The following is a 20,682-nucleotide window of genomic DNA, read 5'->3' as shown; positions in this document are numbered from 1 at the left end:
ATTTTCAATTGCCCCACATTCTAATAAAAGTGAATTCACCAATTGCAGTTTGAGCTACTTTCCACTTGAGCATATGCTGAACCCCCACGTCTGTTTATTTCCATTGCCGCGGGCGTTATTCCGCTTGGGTGGTTGTCTAGGAATTCAGGTCACGTGTCAAAATAACGTTGAGAATTACTAATGCGTGACGGCATGATACATTACGGGGCCGAACAGAATATTCACACACAAGTAGGTATATTATTGAGTGTCTTTATTTTTCTTGCATTAATTATATATTACGCATTGAATATTTCATAAGGCTAAATTTCCCTGCGTATTTCTCCAATGTCTTGATTCAGACTGTGCCATGGCAACGTAATAAATGTTTCTTCGCGAAATGTGCAGAACAAATATCCCGTGTGAGAATCCCATGAAAAGCGTACGACTTGATTTTTGTGGTTATTTTGGGCAAACATCATTTAACTCCGAGCAAACAACAAGATGCTTCGTAAACGCTATGATTACAATCCCGTTATTCAGCTCTACTCGACATGTGTGGATTATATTCTGTGTTCTATGGCGATACAACAGAAGATGAGAACGAATCAAAACAATCCGCTGTTTGGAAAAGTTAGTTGAATGCGTGCGAGCGTTGTTTAGGTAGCTTACTCGCTGTATAGGACAGATAACTGAGAAACGACCTATCGTAGCTTGTCAGAAGTTTTTGATATATCAGGGATATCTATAGGTAGGCCTATTCCTGGTATTCGAGGTATCAGATATCTAGATCCCTGATTTCTAATAGTTATTAGTATGAGAAATATGGGCATTTTCTTGGGAATTCCAGGATTTTCACGCGCGGTGAATATTAAATTAGACGAATTCTGATTATATGTAAGTCAATTCTGTATTTTGACTCATTGATCAGATCCCATAGGCTCAAAAATTATCATAAGGCCTATGCGACCACCCGTGTGCTATATTTTAAGATCATTGTAATCTTAATAGGCTATAGTGAAAGAATTATATTAGCTGCTTCGTGTCCACTGTCCAGTAATGGGTTGCTCAGCAAGTGCCAACGTAAAAGATGATGTTAAAAGACACGACGAGAAAGCTGTGCACCAAGCTGCGACGTCTCAGAACATTTTGGAAAATGATAAGTCTGAATCAGGGAATGAGGCGTTCGATCCAAATCATTCCAAATCGCAGTCGAATGACCGAAACGACGATATCAAAGTAGTTGAAGCAGTCGCTTCATACGTACAAGAACAATCCGCTGTTAACGATCAGGACGACGAAGACCACGTCGGTGAAACTTCAGAAAACTGCGTGCAGCTAAAAGACGCCGAACCAATGTCGAAAGACCAAGTCGCTGTGGAAATGGCTCTTGAAGAGCTGAAGGAGAGCGTATTTGGGCTCCCTGTTGAACAATCCTCCATAGGAAGCTTCGAACGACCGTCGTCAGGAGAATCATTTGCAGAATCACTGTAGACAAGATCTGGACGCAGAGTTCGAAGCTGTGAAATCATACGAACTGGGTCGGAGATGCAATGCCGGAAATTTCGAACATATCATATGTCTGGATGCCATTTATTTAAATGCCATACACGTTACGAAATACGCCTACTGCTTCGTGCATTTTGGTCCGTAAAAGTGCATACCAGAAAAACGTAGCCTATATTGCCCTATCACACTCTGACTTGCACTGAATTTTATTACACACACGGTAAGCTATAAGTAGGCTACCAACAAATGTTGCACTTGCGTTTGACACATGTAAAATAAACGCATATAAGGCGTTGTTCTTATATGTTGAATGGAGGAGATACAGCCATCGGTATGGAGACTGAGCGTGGAGAGGGCTACCACGCTACATAAGCATTGTCTTGTGACATCCAATTAGACGCCTATGTATGGTAAAACTTGCTCTTTTGTACCTCGGTATATTTTTCGTATCCGCTAGGCATACTCATGCTTTACCTTTCTGCCTGGTTATTTGCACATCTAATTTTGTGTCGCGGTCAGTCGAAAATAATTTATTGGTTTATATCTGTTGTCATAAATGTCTTAGGCCTAATATCCGACCGAGAACAACCATTTGTAACGGGTAGGTCGTGGAATTTGCTGCATGATGAAACACCGGGTGTTGTCAAAGTGTGATGCCAATTTACGATCACGCCAATAAAGTTTTCAAGACAACGCGCAGCATGTTCTTTAGCCGTTTTGCTCAGAAAGTCGGTGAGTGATTCCATTATAGCTCGTCGGGGTATAGCCGGGACCGTATATAGCGAACCGATTCCTCGGTTGTCAAGATATCATCTCCATCCATATCTGCAGCACGCCACATTGTCTTCAGCTCAGCAATTTCTTTCAGATATAAGTCGTCAACATCTCCTCCGTCGAAGACTTCTTTCTCTGTAACTCCATAATTTGCGATATGATGCTCATCCCATTCCAATTTACCATCTCTATTTTTATCAAGGCGTTTCATGAACATATCCAATTCTCTTTTTCTACTCGCCCGTTTGTATCTATCCACAATTTCAGCCACTTCACTCGGGTCACGATGTGGACCTGCTTCGCCATCGAGGACTTCGTCTATCACAAATTCATTTTCCTCTCTTTCTTTCTCTGGGGACTTATGAATTTCTTCGGCACGAATATGACAAAGTAGAAGGTAACAGCAAATCAGATAACTAATCATCGTCTTCGCGATATTGCAGGGATTTAGTTATACATAGCCCAGAAGAATGAAAATATTATAGGCGCGCCGCTATTTTCCTCAAGGAGTCAACTATCCTCAAGATGGATGAACGACACAGAAACCAACGACGACTTTTTCAGCATGATGACATTATAATCACCACATTTTGAAGATATTGGCTCAGTTACTGTGACGAACAATCACATTACCACACGTAATTGGTCGTCTCCATCAATTAATCGCTACCCCACAATATTCTTGTTATATCACAATTCACAAACAGATTTCAATAACCAGAACCGATGAGGTGTGCAATAAAAGGGAAACCCCCATATAATGTTCGATTGCCGAGGCGGCAGTGGCGTCGGTATTTTGCAAACAGAAACCTCGTGTTTTTCGTACTAATTGCTAGCGTTTGTGCAGAGCCATGATGGAACAGTTTACTGAAGCCCTTCCAAAAGTCGAGCTACATGCCCATCTTAATGGTAGTCTGAGTGAAGAAACAATACAACGACTCATTTCATTGGATACAAAGAATACATTTACCTCAGGTTAGGGACTTGACTTCGGTGATGCCTGATGCGATTATCTAATAATTTGATTTTCCCCGGAATGCGGTTCGGTAACAAATGAATATATGACATCAATTTTTCAGTTTTATGTGACTAAAAAGCTAGAAGGGAATTAACGGGTACGGTGCGGTAGCGCAAGAAATGAGTTAGCTATATGTCTATTAACATAACTGATATTATTATAGTATAGTAGACGACGGAGATGAGATAGTGAATGTTAGTGAAAGATGTATGGTATGCCATACTCCAGGGGTTCTCAACTTCCCTTGTATAACAGGCCGCATTTTAACGGCAAAAGATGCTGCGGGCCCGGGCCGCATAACATTATTACCATGTATTTATGGGCTACTATGAAATTAAGGCTGCTGTAGCCTATTTACCAGTCATATGCGAGCCTTAAACCCTTCCACCAGACAACCGAACTCTCTGCTTCAAAGCGTGAGCGAGCAAGTATGAAATTACGGTCACTTTTTCGTAACAGAGGCCATTATAACATTGAGTTCTCAGTGATCTAAGAAGAAGTCTGGCGTTTTGGGTCATTTCTGAGCAAACCAATCAAACCTTCTCCTTTCATTTCATAGCGGGGATCCTGCACCATTAGTAACATAAGTTAGCTTTATCGAGTTGAAGTTTTTCGCTGATCACCCTCCCACGTTTGCCCAGCCAGCATTTCCTCTGCAAATATGTCCACTCTGACAAAAAGCACCAAGATAATTAACCATGCAATGTCTGACGTCTATGGAGTCGGTGAATTCGTCCAATGCTAGGCTAAAGTAGTCCACGCGGCAACGTGTTTCAGAACATGCGATTAAAGATCGACTGACATTGCTGTTACTCATTTGGTCACAGTTGAATCAGACTACTGTAGCTTGGAAATATGTCAGTTGATGTTGTCATTGCTGCTAAGTTCCGGAAACAGCGAATACTCGCAGTTTTATTGAAATCACACCTTAGCTAGCAGATTTCTTGGGTTTAGCGATATTCCCAGCAACTTTGAACGATGTGTCTGCAACTTCGTCGGCAATTTTACAATGCTTCAAAATATGGATTGCTGAGCTTGACACTTAGCTGACAACGTTTTTTCTAAGATCAGGCGATATGTATAACTCCAGACGAAACTGTTGTGGTAAAATTTTAAGCTTCAACGCTTTGTTACGACTTACGAAAACTGTTTTTCGACAAATATGACACATCGGTTTTCCATTTATATCTGAGAAAGCAAATTCATTGTTCCACGCAGAGTTATAAACCCAGTGTTCGCCGTTTCATTTCCCATTCCTTGTTCTTGTTTCTGTTCAAACCATTCGCGGTGAGTGAAAGACTCTTTAAAAAATGTACTACGTAGGGGATTCTCTTGAACCAGAGTCCAACCGAATACAGATTCAAAACAATAACAATCTAAACTCGAGCATATATCAAGAAACTGGAACACATCAAAAATGAGTAATCAAACGAATCAGAGACGCTGCGATAAGATAGCCAAGCAGCAAAATTATTATGTAACAATATCGTGCCAGTAATAATTGCGTTCATGATGAAAGGTGTTGCGGGTTGAGAACCCCTGCCATACTCATAAGTCCATAATAATTTCGTTCCTTCGATTTTCTTTTCGCCTCTGCATATGTCTTGATTTATGGGCATGAAGCCTCAATATCAATTAACACGGTTCGCTGATGTACCGGAAAATTACTCATTTCTTTTATAATAGCCTATACCGCTATATTTGCGCTACCGGTATAACTGAAATATATCATCTTCCTCTCTCTCGTTCCAGCTGAAACTGTCATTGCAAAAGGATCGAAGAGAACATTGAAGGATTGCTTTGACATGTTCCAGATCATCCAGAGATTGACTGCTGACGCTGAGGTATTTGTTCAGTGCATTGACGAGTAGGGGAAATCAAGTGTCACCGTCAGGGCTGTGGAGTCGGTAAATTTTTCCACCGACTTCAACTCCGACACCACACATTTTCAATGACTCCTGAGTCTTTAAACGTACCGACTTCGACTATTTTCTTGAAGGGGCACTGCACTCTAAAAATGATGTTCTCTCAAATTGAAGGGAAAAACGAAAAAAAAATTTGGCCGCTGCCATTTTCTACAGAACGCCACAGTAATGGAGCTGCAATTTATTGAAATTTCCACAGGGGTTCCACGCTCCAGCAGTCATGCGGAGATTGAACTTCATATAGTTGTCAGCCGATGGTATGGAGGAACTATGTCGTACACGCCAAGGTGGTTTAGTTACAGTAATCCATGTTCGAAGAGTATCAGCTTTAAGTTTCACTGTAAACTTGCTCCAATTCTGCCAAAATAGAAAAATGGCGTGATATATAATTCTCTGACTATGCGTCTCTAAGCTACACTGGTAAAAGCAGCTTTCCATTTCTTCACAACCAACATTGCGGTAGTGATGAAAATGCTAATACATATATAAGCCATCCAATTGTTGGTCTGTCATATAGTAGGCCACCAATTGTTTTACAGTCCATCAAATATGCTACGAAAGCAGTGATAAACGATTTTGTGGCCGATCATGTCTGTTATTTGGAATTGAGGAGTACACCGCGTGGAAATTCTGCCACTGGACTGACGAAGAGATCTTATGTCGAAGCCGTTTTGGAAGGTAGATATAATGGTAGCAAGAGCAACGACAGTTTTTGCAATATTTGTATTTTTTCCGTATGCTCCCAATGCATCATCTTTGTTATCTTAGGATAGGTGTTGTCAATATCATTGTGATGTTTTATGCCGTGTAGGTGTACAGATGTAGGAACATCAATTCAATAAATTCACCGCTATTCCAAATGAAATCCTTCATAATCATAAAAATCGCAAAATTCGCAAACTCACAGTTGTGGTTTTGAAAATAATTGATCATGTTGATCAACAGGAATAGAAGAATGCACAAAGGAACATTCAGATGCGATTGAAGTGCGCTTTCTACTTTCGATCGATAGAAGATTGGGAATCGAAGAAGCGGAAGATACTGTAAATTTGGCAATTGAGTATAAAAAATCATCGAAAGGTCGTGTTGTTGGTAAATATGTTTTTATTATGAGTTTAAAGACATTTATTTCGTCTCTATTGATTGAAAGAAATGCAAGAATTATTTTCAAAATGTTGGAACTCGAGTTCACGGCAAACAGTAGCCACCGTCCGAATTCACCTCCTCCCATGCTATTGTGCTTCATGGCACATTGCCCTAACAACCACTACCATATTGCAAAATTGAAAAATATTAAGCGCTTTGCTTGAAAAATTTAACCGGCTCCCGGATATGCAGGTGCCCACCGATTACTGCACTGGTAGAATTACTTTTAAAGTCTAGAAATTCAGTTGTTTCGATATCCTCTTATCTGTGTATTCTATCGTACATTGTGTGTCTAGAACCGCTGATTATGTTTATGATTATAAAAGATATTTGACACGGAATAAGAGCTATGCGACATCCTCAAAGATTGTGTTATCTGAAATTCACAACCTTTATGAATGCAGGTGTGGATTTTAGTGGCGATCCCAATGCAAGAGATGGCCGGGAATATCTTGAAATTTTGAAAAAGGCAAAACAGTCCGGACTGAGGCTAGCCCTGCATATGGCAGAAATTCGAGGTTTACAGAGAGAGAATATTGACTTACTCTCTATACCGCCTGACCGAATTGGCCACGGAACATTTCTCCATGAAGAACTGCCGTGTGAAGATATTGTGAGGAAAAGACAGTAAGTTGCATTACACTTCTTGATGCAATCAAAATTTTGTCGATGTAATTCATCGTAATGATTATTCCTTATCAAACTTTCTGTTCAATCAAACCAGTCGCAATCAAAATGCATATTTGTATGCCCCTCTTGGTAGGCTTACTGCACGACGTCTTGAATCTCTCTTGTCATTGTCTCCAGTACCTGGTAGGTTTCCAAATATTGCACTGTTATTTGTAATTCATTGGGGGTCAAAGTAGTCCTTGTACAAGTGAAAGTAATAATGTGAATTTTTACTCAATTACAAGTAGTAGTGAATGTAGTAGTAGTCAAGATTATCCCAAACTAGGGGCAAAAAACGAAAGCGTGTTAAGTACTTGAAATTAAGTTGCCTGAAGAAGTAGATCAGTTGTCATGGCAGTTTCAGTCATGAAAATGGTGGGAATTTATCTGTATGCCGCTTTCTACCTGATAAAAACATATCTCAGAAAGATAAGTCACTGGGACAACAAACTCAACATCTTGCAACAACATCATCCAAGTTCGAAGTCATCACACAAAAACATTCACACATTAAATCGAAAAATCTCAATTTAAGTGTGTGTTGCTGAACTAAGTATTTCATGTTCTGATGGATGAGAAATAGAATGATAAATTACCAACGATATAGTATATTATAATGAAGCAGATACAGGGCGTCCACAGCAACAGCCAACCACATTATTACACGCGACTTGCTGTCAGTGAATAACGACTTTCATAAAAGAAAACTGCGAACGGCCACTGTTATATAAGCCCATCACATTTATAAGGCTACTGTATTGTTCAGTGGAGTTTATTGTCGTGTTGTTAAATAGCAAAATTTATTGTGTGGCACACCTATCTTTCGCTGAACACAGGTTGAGAAATATTAATATAGAGCAGTGGTTCTTAACCTTGTCTCCAGCGCCCCCAAAGGGGCGATTTGGATTTTAAAGAGGGCGGAAACGCCCAGGGGGCGATGTGGGGGGCGCTGGGCTCAGGGGGGCGGTATGGGGGGCGCTGAAGAAAAACGGCGTCGGAGTAGATGGTGTAGTAGAGGCATATGATTAGATAGTTGGACACGAGTTTTATATATCCCTGAATTCTCATCACAAATTTAACATTCGACAAAATCTGTCAAATCTCGAAACTTTTCGTCGCGCACGGCGCGAAATTCATACATACGCTGGTTCCATGGATGCAGTGGTTTACTATAATTAATGTAAAATGAATTGCACGTACTTTTGGATAGTCAATTACCGGTTAAAACACTTCCGTCACGCTAGCTCGGGATATTTCCTACAAAATGTTTCGAACTATACTAATTGTATCCTGCAGCGCATATCGTGTCGAAATTGAAGAGGTACTGCTGTACCACTTATGAGAGTGATGCCCTTTGTACATTAAAGATGATTTGAAGCGTTCCGGCCAAAATGATTAACGAAATATAATTGTATTTGAGAGCTACAAAATTAATTCGTCAGAATATTTCGTTATCGTATTATTATTATTATTAATAATGGTTTTCAGTGGCACCTATCACCTGTTAAGGTCTTGTGTGCCACGGACGCAAATAAAGTTCGGGAAAATTCAAGAAAAAGGCACCCAGCATGACAACGGAGCTCAGATGTATCTACCACTTGATAGAACAAATTCAGCAACAGCGGGCGATAGGGCTGGGTTAGACAACACTTCAAACAGAGTAAAATGAAGAATGAGCCTAGTACACTCGTCGCGCAGAAATCTGCGATAAAATTGATATTCCGGACATACAATAACGAAATGGTAGGTACATAACAAGGTTCACACAGGGGGGAGAGAACGCAACCGTATCACCGTATCATAAAGGATAAAACTGTTTAGTTTTGTCACCCACAATACGCATGAACGTTATATAATATGGTTTACTTTGTTTGGAATACATTAATCTTAAAGCTAAGAACTGGGTGCAGTACCAAATTCAATGCAAGAAAAGATCTCTGTCACATTCTCAGTTGATTTACTAGTAACATGAAGCAATAAAACAAAAACCAATACAATTAACTTCCCTGTAGGCTATATTACCAATCGCAGAGGTGAATTCGGGATGTGTAGATCGGACTCGAACCAGATGGTATGAGCCGGTGGGTCTACCTACCCGATGATCCTTATAAATAACAACCTTGATTTGATCCTGAATATAGCACATATACAAGTATTTTATCGTTAATTACTTTAGTGGTCCTCAGGCCCGATTCAAGCGCGAAATATTTCCAATAGTAAAGTCCCAACCCAAAAAGACCTACCGGACTTCGACCACTTTCCCATTGTTGTGTTTACTACAGTCCTTAAAATAGGGGGGCGCCAGACCCATGCAATTGTTGAAAGAGGGCGCTGGAGGAAAAAAGGTTAAGAACCACTGATATAGAGTAATCGACTCTTGTCTTGTATATCTTATTGTAGATTGTGCGTCTTGGTTGGATGAAAATTTTAGAACCTCCTAATATATTAATATGAGATCTAAAACATATATCTGTCTTTTAGGATCCCATTAGAGATTTGCTTGACTTCAAACGTAAAAGGAGGCACTGTAGAGAGCTTTGCGGAGGAGCATCACCACATGCACAGGTGGAAAAACATTGGTCAACCATTTGTCTTATGTACCGATGATAAGGGAGTGTTTAGCACTACACTTTCCAACGAGTACAGAATCGCTGCCGCCGAAAGCGGAATGACCCGACAGGAACTATTTGATCTTTCCAAGAGATGTATCGACTTCATTTTTGCGAGTGATGACGTTAAAACTCGGCTGAGATGGAAATGGGACACATGGAAAGAACAGCATTCCAGTTTGTTCCTGTGATTTAGCTGATCTGGCGTGATGGGTTTTCGTATTGGGATCTGCTACAAACAGGAATGCATATGCCAATGTATGAACAGGATTTTGGGACATCTCTACAACTCGGGAGGATCTTGAGTGCTTTTTAGCTGATTCGTTTTCCACTTGAAGTAATATTGGGTTGCTGCACTTACGCACTTTCAAAGTATTTCACACTTACTGATCGTACTTGACGATAACTGCTCGTCATCTTGGACACGTGGATGAGTGAATTGGTTATCTGACGTGGTTTTCTTATATTACTAACTGACCTCTTTCTGATTATCCAGTTAACCTACTGCAATCATCTTCTACTAAAGTGGGTATAATTGATTACAAAAATGCTGTCGTTATAACCCTAAAGCCTTGAAAGTGGATACGGAAATATTTTTTCTTTTATGCAGCGGCTTATAACTTTATTGCATCAATTAAAGTGGCACTGTCAATATGAGCAACTTTTTTATTGATCTGCCAAAGATAGAGCTGCATGCTCATCTCAATGCGAGCTTGAGTGAAGATACAGTGAAGGCATTGATATCCCAAACCGAAAATTTTGGCATACCACAAGGTTGGTGGCAATGGTTTCTAAACATGTTATGGACCTGTTATCCAGTAATTACCATTACAGATGAAACGTTTATTGGAAAGGAATCTACTAGAACGTTCAAGAATTCCTTTGAAATGTTCAAACTGACTCAACGATTAACTTCGACCTATGAAGTAAGTTGTGAAATTGAAGGGTAGTGAATCCTGCAATATTTATTAGAATTGTGTCTTATAGGCTGTAAAATTCGCAACTAAAGCTGTTATCGGTGAATTTGCAGCAGACGGTGTATGTTACTTGGAATTGAGAAGCACCCCACGTTCCAATAAAAATACTGGATTGACTAAAAAGTTATACGTTGATGCAGTTCTCGAAGGTAGTAACATTCTGATAGCATATTTTTTTCACTTTTGATTTGTCAAATTTATAAATACATCTGGATATGTAGTGTTGAATCACCTTTGTTCGCTTGGATTCAACAGCAATAAAATAAAACAGTTGAGACATGAAAAAAGCACAAATGTTTCCTCTCACAGACTATGGTTATCGCTACACGTTCTGTTCTTAGCAATACAGGAATTTTCGGAAGAGCACCTTGATTTGATTGAAGTCCGATATCTGCTTTCTATTGATCGTCGTTTGGGTGTAGTGGAGGCAGAAGATACTTTGAACCTGGCTGTCGAGTATCAAGCACTTCCTGATAGCCGTGTTTTGGGTATGAAATTTTGGTCTACTGTATGATATCTTCCTTGTGAATGAAATAATTATCCCGAAGCATCTTCATTTTCATTTAACCCACATTATACCCGAAATATTATAAAATTTTTTAATACGGCCCTATTCAGGATCTAGATTTGAACTCGACAGAATTCGATTTGTTTTAGCATTCCGATCAATTTACAGACCTAGCAAGTCTGCTTCAAATATACGGATTGTTCGAAGAGTTGTAGAAATTTTATGTTACCTTTCAAATAATTTAAGTCTCGACATATTTGTTTCGTTTAGTGTTTATTTATGTTTTTCCTTTCTGTTTGAACCTTCATCCAAGGTTTGATAAATTTAAGAGTACACGATCAATACTGTTATTTCCAGTTATCCTGCGTTCATTGAATTGTGTAGAAATAATCAGACCATGTCACTTTAAACCACCCATTGAAATATCTCTATACAAGGAATCGACTTCAGTGGTGACGCGACGGTCGGAGATGCGAGAGATTACATTCATATTTTCGAAAAGGCAAAAGATTCCGGTCTAAAATTGGCGATTCATATGGCCGAAGTCCGAGGATTGGATGAGGAAAGCTTGGCTTTGCTTTCTCTGCCTCCCAATCGGATAGGCCATGGAACTTTTCTCCATGAAAACGAGAAGTGTAAAGAGTTAATCCTGAAAAATAAGTGAGTATCGCGGTGCTAAATTCTGGTTTCCAAACACGATGGTTTCTTAGTTGTGTATTGGAATGGTATGTAAACGGTACGGAAGGAGATGACAACCAATTTATTTGGCAGTCAATCCTCACGCTTTGAAAAGACAGCGAATAGTGACAATAAATGATACAAACGAAACAGCTACGTCAAACAGCATATGACTTGAAGGTGAACATGAACAAGTACCAGACATTCTGAGAACAAAAATAACTATAAATCATACATGAACTCATCTGGTAAAGGATTTATCCTTTCGAACTAAGATCTCCAAAGGAACGGCGTTCCAGATCTTTGGCCCATCGTATATCAAGGACCGCTTACAAATTATGTTCTGTTCCTGAGTGCAGTGTAATTAGAGTCCGCCAAGTGCAAATGTGTTGACCTAGTTAATTTCACAAGACCGGCTCATGTTATAGTGTAGGTGACACATAAATTCAGCTATTTCCATTTACTGAATGTCCTGATAATACTTATTGAATAGTTTACAAGTTTTCACCCATACAAATATCCAACCAAAGCATGAATAGCCTCCTTTTCGAATACTTTGAGGGGTGCAAAACCATCTGATTACAGAATCCCCAGCTCCTAATTTCATATAGTACGGTACCGTTGCGCAAATGATGATGGATTGCTACGCATTATATTTAGATTCCGAGTTAAGTTGACATATTTATTGAAATTATTGGCATTAGTAGCCATATCTTATGGGTGTCTTGCTACCTCATTCTGAAAGGATTTTCTGTTTATTTCAAGGATTCCACTTGAAACGTGCCTTACTTCAAATGTAAAATGTGAGACAGTCCCGAGTACATCCAGGAAGCATCATCACTTGTACAAATGGAACGACATGGGACATCCTGTGATAGTTTGTACTGATGGAAAAGGGGCGTTCGATACCACTTTGTCACAAGAGTATCAGATTGCTGCCAGCGAATGTGGAATGAGTCGAAATGAGACATTTGAATTTTCCAGAGCGGCAATCGACCATGTTTTTGCTGCCGACGATGTAAAATCCATGTTACAAACAAAATGGAATCAGTGGAGAAATCTAAATCTTCATTATTTTACAGAGTAATTCAGATTTATGGTATTACCTTAATGAGATGTACAGAAATGAGTTGGAAAGTGCAATAATATAACATGCAAAAGCTTTATTATAATTTGATGATCGTTTTCATTTAATTTTATCAGATATCTTACTTATTGAGGAAGAAATAGATCTAATCCAATGTCTGCAATGCGTGAAAAATTACTTGATCTCTGCAAAGAATCATTTGAATCAATCTACGACCGGACAGCGATTGAATACTATTGGATAGAAAATGAAGTGATGTCAAAGAGCATCTCATACAGGAAGTTGAAAGAATATGTTGACTCTGTCACCGGAATATTATTGGAGAAAGTTGTGGTTTCGCAGGCTATTGCAATCCACTTGGAGCCTTCCATTGAATTGATAATTTCTATCCTCTCTATTCTAACTGCAAACTGTTCGTTCGCTCCGCTAGAGGCATCACCAAATCCAAGTAACTTGCACAAGATGATTACTGATGTTGGCATAAGTTATATTATAACTGCAAAAAAAACTTGCTTCCGCATTATAGACTATTTACAGAGGATGTCGTGTATCATCAAATCAAAGATGGAAATGAAATGTGGACTTGAACATGATGGAATGATTTTGATCGAGGTGATTTCAGAAAAATATGAATCTAATGTGAATACTAAAGATATAGCATATATCACTTGCACATCAGGCACGACAGGCACTCCAAAAATGATAGCTGTTCCGAATAGCTGCATTGTGCCGAACGTCTTACATCTTTCGGAAACATTTAAAATTCGACCATCAAGTGTGGTTGCACTCATGTCCCCGCCTACATTTGATCCATCTATTGTTGAGATATTTATGGCTTTATCTAATTCTGCTACTCTGATCATACCATCGACCCAGTTGAAACTGCATCCGGCCAGTCTGGGTTATGTTCTAATGCACAAGGCAAAAGTGACAGTCTTGCAGGCTACACCTTCAATCATTAGACGATTTTCATTGGAATATTTGAGAACAAGTGTATTCTGTGATAAATCAAGTTTAAAAGTGATGGCTTTTGGTGGTGAACCATGCCCTTCTTACAAAAGTATCAACAGTTTTGTAAACTTGGATAATGTGAAAAGGCGTACCTTGCCAAATCTATTTTTCAATCTCTATGGAATATCGGAAGTGTCTTCGTGGGCAACATGTTATATGCTACAACCGGATAAAATTTTCGATCTTTGCGATCTCTCTGTTCCAATAGGCAGTCCTCTCTTGAAAACCAAGTTGCAGATACGGGACAGGACCTCAAATGAAGTTTTGTTTCATATTGATGAAACGGAACAATTCTCAGATGTGAATATAAAGAAAGAAGAAAACTTTGTTGAAAAATGCACCAACTTATTTCCCGGATACTCTGATATTGTTGGAAAACTTTACATTGGCGGTACAGAAAGATGCTGCCAAATTTTTGGTGAACTACATATCAAGTATCACGATTCTGGGGACATAGTGAGGATGTCTTTTATTGATAATATACCAACTATCAGTTTCATCGGTCGTGCGGATTCTACAGTAAAGCGCAACGGGAAAAAATTGAATTTGTACTTAATGTCTAATGCAGCGCTTGATATCGATGATGTAAAATCATCTCATGCGATTGCTCATCTTTCACAACAGGGATACTTGGAAATTGTGTTATTTGTTGTCAGAAAGGACAATCAATTCACGACACTGAATGATATTGAGATAATATCAACCCTAGAGTCGAAGAAATGGACTTACAAAGTCTTCACAATGTTACTTATCTGTTTCCAAAGAAGTCAAATGCCTGATTGTATATTTGAAGTACCCTACTTCCCGGTCACTACGCATGGGAAAGTTGATCACGATAAACTAGAATATCTTATTTCGAAAAGAACTATTCCTGAATCAACTCACATTGATTCCGCTCATTTAGAGGAGATTATGAGATTAATACTGCTTTCTCTTCTTGAAACAGACTCGAATATAAACCCCAATTATAGCAAATCTCAGACAAGTCTCGATTTTAATCGAACTCTTGTCGACTTGGGAGGTGACTCGTTTGTGGCTGTTGCATTGATGAATTGGCTGGAAGTTTTTTTTGGTAAAAAAATTTCAAGCAATTTCCCAGACGTACTTGATACTATTCTCAACCGCCCTTTGAATGAAATTATCGAGAAATGGTCTGGGTGCTCACAAAATACTACAAATTCTGAAAGCCAAAAACTGTTCCGAAAGAGAAAGTTGAACGTTGCCAACTATGCTGCAGTAAATGGCCCAAAAGTTTATATTTCTAGAGGAATGAAAGTGTATTCTGAAAAAGTTCAACCGCTACTACCAGTCACGGATTCCGACTCCAAAGCAATATATGGAATATCACAATTATGGAAATATAACACTGGAAAATGCATTGATGCATCACCTCTCATACTCCTGCTAAAAGATACAGAAGGATTTTGTTACATAGGTAAGAATTGCAATGATTGAAGCTATATCGACCTCATTTTTGTTCAACTATTGGTACTGACTGGGTGTATATTTATGGCATAATGTAGCTTACAGGATAACCAGGCGTACTCATTGCAGGATCACACAGCTATTTGTTTTCTTGTGTCACCATTCAAGGAGAACTGGTGTGGAGTGTTATGCTTGGGGATAGAATTGAATCATCTGCCTGTTTCTGTGAAGCAGAAGGCAAAGAATTAGTAGCTGTTGGTTGTTATGATCACAATCTGTACATACTCGATGCAAGAAATGGAAAGGTGAAGTATGTGGCATGTACTCTAATGCAGTTGTCAGCAACCTTTTCAATAGGCGATCCCTATTTAAAAGAAACTGAACCCAGCATTTATATGCGACCCTGTTTTGTTTTCTGATGTGGATTAAAATTTCAAGTATTGTGGATGCTACAGTACAGAGAAATGTTGATACACAATACTATTCTAAAATGATTGTTTTTAATACGTTTCAATTAACACATGAACTGTATTTCACAAACTCGAAATTTCAATTTGTTCCAATGTTCAATTTCCACTGGTAATTCAATTGTAATGCCTAGAGGGGGTCAAAGTACTCAAGAAAGTTACTCTAGTAGAAATAGAAGTAGCGACGAAAAAATCTACTCAAGTACTTCTTCAATTAGCCACCTCAAACTACTTGAAGTAGAAGTGGATTTGACTGACTTTAAATCTACTCAAGTAAGTAAGTAGTTTTGAAAACAGTCTTAATTCGTTCGCATGGACTGTCAAAATCTGCAAATTGAGCTATGCGGAAGTTGCAGAGAGTTTAATTCGTATTGATGCATCCCAGGAGGTATCGATTTTCGACATAATAAGCATTCTTTAGCTTCATGGGATGCAAATTATAGTATTGATATGAAAATGCGATACTAACCCTTTGTTTACTAGAAGACCCCGTTTTAGGGAATATCATGGCATGGCGCCCTACCCCATAATATATGGCCCCATGTTTAGGCGAGGGGCAATACGTAGAAGTTGTATCGGATACGGTTTCATCACTTTGTGGGATTAGTCTACGTTAACAACAAATATTGTGGATCGTAGCTTTATTATCGAAAAATAGAGGCAATACTACACTTGCTTTTATGCTTCAACATGTATGTTCTGCAGACAAAAGAACTGAAACCGATAGTAATTAGAACTCTAAGTATGATACTCGCATCGCAAATGAAAGTGAAGTACAAATAACTTCTAAAAAGCAGAAAATATGTTTCATGTCTTTTGTCCATGAAGCTTCAAATGTGATCTGCTAAAACAGGTGTAACGTTCAAAGAAGCTGGATTTTCCAGATTAGCAAGACACGTAATGGAGTGCTAGATTACGATATGATAGGTGATTGCTAGATCGCGAAATGGTAGATTCAAACATTATGGTGGGTCATATTTACTCTGTTGAAATATCTGATATGGGCGACAATGCAGTGTGAGCGGAACCAAGCAATCCGGTACCTAAATTATATTCACTGATACCTTTGTGAAAACATATTTGTCACTCCATAACTACTGTGTGCAAAGCGCAACAAAATTTCTGGGCTTTACTTGACTTTTATGAATATTAAATGTTGGTACTTCGTGAAAACAACCCCGAAATTCATCATGCTATTTTTTGCATTGCGGGATTAGACTACTTCTACTTGACAATCTGAAAATAGCGAAAAGTAAGTACGGTAAGTAGATCACAAAATATTACAAAGTAGAAGTAGAAAAAACAGATCTACTGGAGTAAGTAGCAGAATTAGAGGGAAACTACTTGAGTACTTCCAAAAGAGTACTTCTAAAAAGTAGAAGTACTTCGTTACTGACCACCTCTGGTAGTGCCTGCAATATATCCTGTCGACCAATTTTTAAAAACGCAACGTGACTTTGCATAGGCCTAATCGCATGCCATGCTCTACTTCCAATGTATTTTGATGTTTCGTGTTTGATATATCATTGCGCTGAATCTGACTTCACAAAACCATGTCATGAAAATTCGTACAAGTGAGGTATAAACGGGTCAAGCCTCCCCTGCCATCATGAACTGATACTTCATGGGCATATGATATGACTCTTGTCTGTAGATTGCCATGTACCCTAATTTTCTTGAGCCCGGTAAATGTCTGCAACCATGACCCTGTAATGAAATGACATATTGATTTTACTGATGGAACATGAAACAGTGAATCAACATAACCTACCATTATAAGGTACCATACAAATTGAACTGCAAAACGGAGATGCTCACTTGTGTGTGAATCGAAGCTAACTCACAACGACTAATAATCGAATACTTTTGTAGCACTATTTCCGGAAATATTCGGGTTTCTTTCAGTATGAATATATTATTCAATTGTACATTGTAGTTCTGTACCTCCAAGAGTCTCTTCTGATGCATACTTTTGACATGTTTTGATATCTAGATGTACTGGACTCATGAAACTGGTGGAGAGGTTAAATCATCACCCTGCTGGTCTGAGCAAACCAAGCTTCTATATGTAGGATCTCATGATGGATACCTTTACGCACTTGATATCAAGGTACAAATTGTAAGCATGTTGACATCCAGCATGTACTTCCTGTCTGGTCATTGTCACAGAGAAAAACTGTCAACTGGAGGACACATTGCTATGGAGGTGCAATATATTCTTCACCTGCTATTCTCGCAGTCGGATCAGACAATGTAATCATTATATTTGGGCTGGTTCGACTTGGTTCATACAAATAGTATTGCAATCTGTTTCAGTGCCTTACCTTCTGTGCTACTCTACAAGGTAGACTGATCTGTTATGATGGAAATACAGGACAAGAGATATGGAATTATGTTGTTGGGAAACCAATCTTTTCATCGTTGTGTGTTGATGAATTTGCAGTATACCTTGGCTGTGTGGATATGAATATCTACTCATTCAACCTGGACGGTGATGTTGTGAGTAGTAATACAAAGACTAATCTCAACAATGTTTCTAAAATATGGATTTTTAGTCATGAATTTTATGATTTGAAAATTTCTGATGAGAGGTGGTAAGTTATTGACATGTAACTTGGAACACAGATGAAATGTGTTGCAAAAATGTCTCCGTAATAATCATCACCAGCTATACATTATACAATGCATTTTGAAAACACTTAAGAAAAATTTATATCTTTACTACTGATACTACGATACTGGTTCTGTTCAGGTATGGAGATATCATACTGAAGGACCAATATTTTCTTCACCTGCGCTGTCGTGCGATGGTGATGCTATCATTATTGGTTGTCATGATGGTTACCTGTATAAAATCTGTAAGCAGAAGGGGTCTCTTCTTTGGCGGAGATTGATGAGCTCAGATAAAAGTACTGTATTCGCAACATCATTTTGTTATAAGGTTTGTCGTTCTTGTACATATGCAATTCGTCTTACAACTCCAATGATACTGTACACATTTTAGGGTATTATATTATCTGCCACTACGAAAGGTGCAATATATGTGTTGAACGAAAACCAAGGGGACTTATTAATTCACCTGGATTTGCCTGGTGAAATATTTTCATCTCCTGTTGTGGCACAGAAACATCTAAGAACATCTGGAGGGAGTGAATTTACTGTCATTATTGGATGTAGAGATGACAATCTGTATGCGTTGAATGTGGAGGCAAGTATGTGAATGGCCTCAGTTCAAAATGTACCATCATGTCGCCAATCAAGAAACCATCGGTTGAGCCGAAGGTACTCATGTTGCGACTCCAGTTCTATATTTCATCCCACCCTGTTCTGTGCAATGCCACAGCCGTCTTAGACGTGTTAAGTGTCATTTGAGTTACTCTCCAATGAAAATGTATGTTAATGATTGTTGTCTGAATACGATTCCACAAGTAACTGGACTATCCAAGAATCGAGTAAGGAATAACACCGAATTTGCCATGTTTGAACACTCCTTTAGCATATTTTACCGAGTTATGTGAAGCCTCAGTTAATCCACTGTGATGACGAACTGAATCATTTGGTTTTAGTATAATATTTAGGCCAGGTTTCTTTCAATTTCGTGTTTGGTGCTATAAGGCAGCTAGCATTTCTATTATTCAGTTTTAGGATTAACAGTTTTTACAACCAGCTCATGCAGCGAGATTCTACTTGTGAAGTTGTATCCAATACTGAATACTGAGTTTGTTGATTTTCAACTTTCTTATCTTTCCATGTCATTATTGCTGCTGTGTGTCGGTGTGTATTTCGGTTGCATGAGAAATAAAGACTATATATATATATATATTATTTGTTCTTGATGTGCTTCTGTGAATTATAGTGCGAGGGGTGTCCACTATCCTTGCCTTATGCTGAATTGAAGCTGCTTTACGACTAGGGCTGGGCACAATGATCCGAGTACTCGAATCTGAATCGAGTATTAATTTTAATGATTGGAGTCGAGTAGTACAAGACGATTTTTCGAGGATTGAAATTATACACTCCTGGCAAATGAAAGTTGACCAGAGTTATAGTTTTGAAACTACTTTCCGCTAAGGAAGCCTTGAAACCTTGATTGTTCATGTCACAGCCTACGAGACATAGTACAAAGCTACGAACGTTACTGGAAATAACACGTTTCCGAAGTCATGATCATCCCACAACATTGTCAAGAACTGCAATGAAATCGGTATGGACGAAAAAATACCCAAGTATCTTTAATGTGATGGATAACAGGCATTATATGTTCTTTGTGTTGACATAAAAGGTAGGCCTACATATCTGGACTTTGACATAGTACATTCTGTCGTGACATACTGAGTGATACTCCACTCGAAGCGTAACAGATGATTCAAGTTCGAATCACTCAGGTACTCGATTTTGCAAACCCCTATTTACGATTAGGGTTGCATTTTAAACAACATGCCATTTCAAAAATAATCTCAACAAAGGCTGTATGATTATGTCATAGTTGTTATATGCTTTCGAAAAAGCATGTAGTATCAGCGTTGGGACGACATGTACTAGATATAGTCGACATATACGATATTGAATGGCTGGAACCCTCGAAATCATTGTCGGTTCAACAGTTTGAGCACGTGGAATGGAATGGATGTTCCGAAAAAATGCTGTATGGCGATGTATTTTAGTCCGTATAGGTCGGAAAGTTTTTTCGACAAGGGAGCCATGTTGACCCTATATTTTCAACATTGTGAATTGCTATGGTAGGGCACTATGGCAAAACGTTCTGTCATTTGTGCCCGGCCGGCCTCGCGGAAGACCCAAACTTACGAGTACAAGGCGAAGTAGGGCAAGAACGGAAAATTAAACTTATGAATTAACTGGTGAGAGTTAAAAATTCTGCCATTGACCATTATACTATAGA

At 38.8% G+C, this 20,682-nt stretch overlaps 3 protein-coding genes across 3 annotated transcripts; all 3 read left to right on the top strand.

Annotated features, from left to right (window-relative positions):
- Nucleotides 1-3,012: 3,012 nt before the first annotated feature.
- Nucleotides 3,013-10,239, top strand: LOC145456892 (N6-Methyl-AMP deaminase-L-like). The gene is made up of 6 exons (XM_080335034.1): nucleotides 3,013-3,237; nucleotides 5,033-5,124; nucleotides 5,745-5,883; nucleotides 6,151-6,297; nucleotides 6,756-6,978; nucleotides 9,502-10,239. Exons 1-6 carry the CDS (start codon nucleotides 3,114-3,116, stop codon nucleotides 9,818-9,820), a joined length of 1,044 nt encoding a protein of 347 aa, XP_080191160.1. The 5' UTR covers nucleotides 3,013-3,113; the 3' UTR covers nucleotides 9,821-10,239.
- Nucleotides 10,240-10,267: 28 nt separating this feature from the next.
- LOC145456894 (N6-Methyl-AMP deaminase-like) lies at nucleotides 10,268-12,996 on the top strand. Its single transcript, XM_080335035.1, has 6 exons — nucleotides 10,268-10,403; nucleotides 10,464-10,555; nucleotides 10,617-10,755; nucleotides 10,948-11,094; nucleotides 11,552-11,774; nucleotides 12,558-12,996. The coding sequence occupies exons 1-6, from the start codon at nucleotides 10,283-10,285 to the stop codon at nucleotides 12,877-12,879; spliced, it is 1,044 nt and encodes a 347-aa protein (XP_080191161.1). The 5' UTR covers nucleotides 10,268-10,282; the 3' UTR covers nucleotides 12,880-12,996.
- A 36-nt stretch (nucleotides 12,997-13,032) lies between these two features.
- On the top strand, nucleotides 13,033-19,607 carry LOC145456879 (beta-alanine-activating enzyme-like). Its single transcript, XM_080335014.1, has 7 exons — nucleotides 13,033-15,325; nucleotides 15,445-15,620; nucleotides 17,776-17,892; nucleotides 17,952-18,035; nucleotides 18,099-18,281; nucleotides 18,535-18,723; nucleotides 18,787-19,607. The coding sequence occupies exons 1-7, from the start codon at nucleotides 13,033-13,035 to the stop codon at nucleotides 19,000-19,002; spliced, it is 3,258 nt and encodes a 1,085-aa protein (XP_080191140.1). The 3' UTR covers nucleotides 19,003-19,607.
- Nucleotides 19,608-20,682: the final 1,075 nt, after the last annotated feature.

The sequence above is a fragment of the Botryllus schlosseri genome, chromosome 15 (genome assembly GCF_051294905.1).
Source record: "Botryllus schlosseri isolate E-star chromosome 15, Bs_hap1, whole genome shotgun sequence".
NCBI classification, from domain to species: Eukaryota; Metazoa; Chordata; class Ascidiacea; order Stolidobranchia; family Styelidae; genus Botryllus; species Botryllus schlosseri.
The sequence above is the reverse complement of the archived record's forward strand: the minus strand, read 5'-3'. Positions and strand labels throughout refer to the sequence as shown.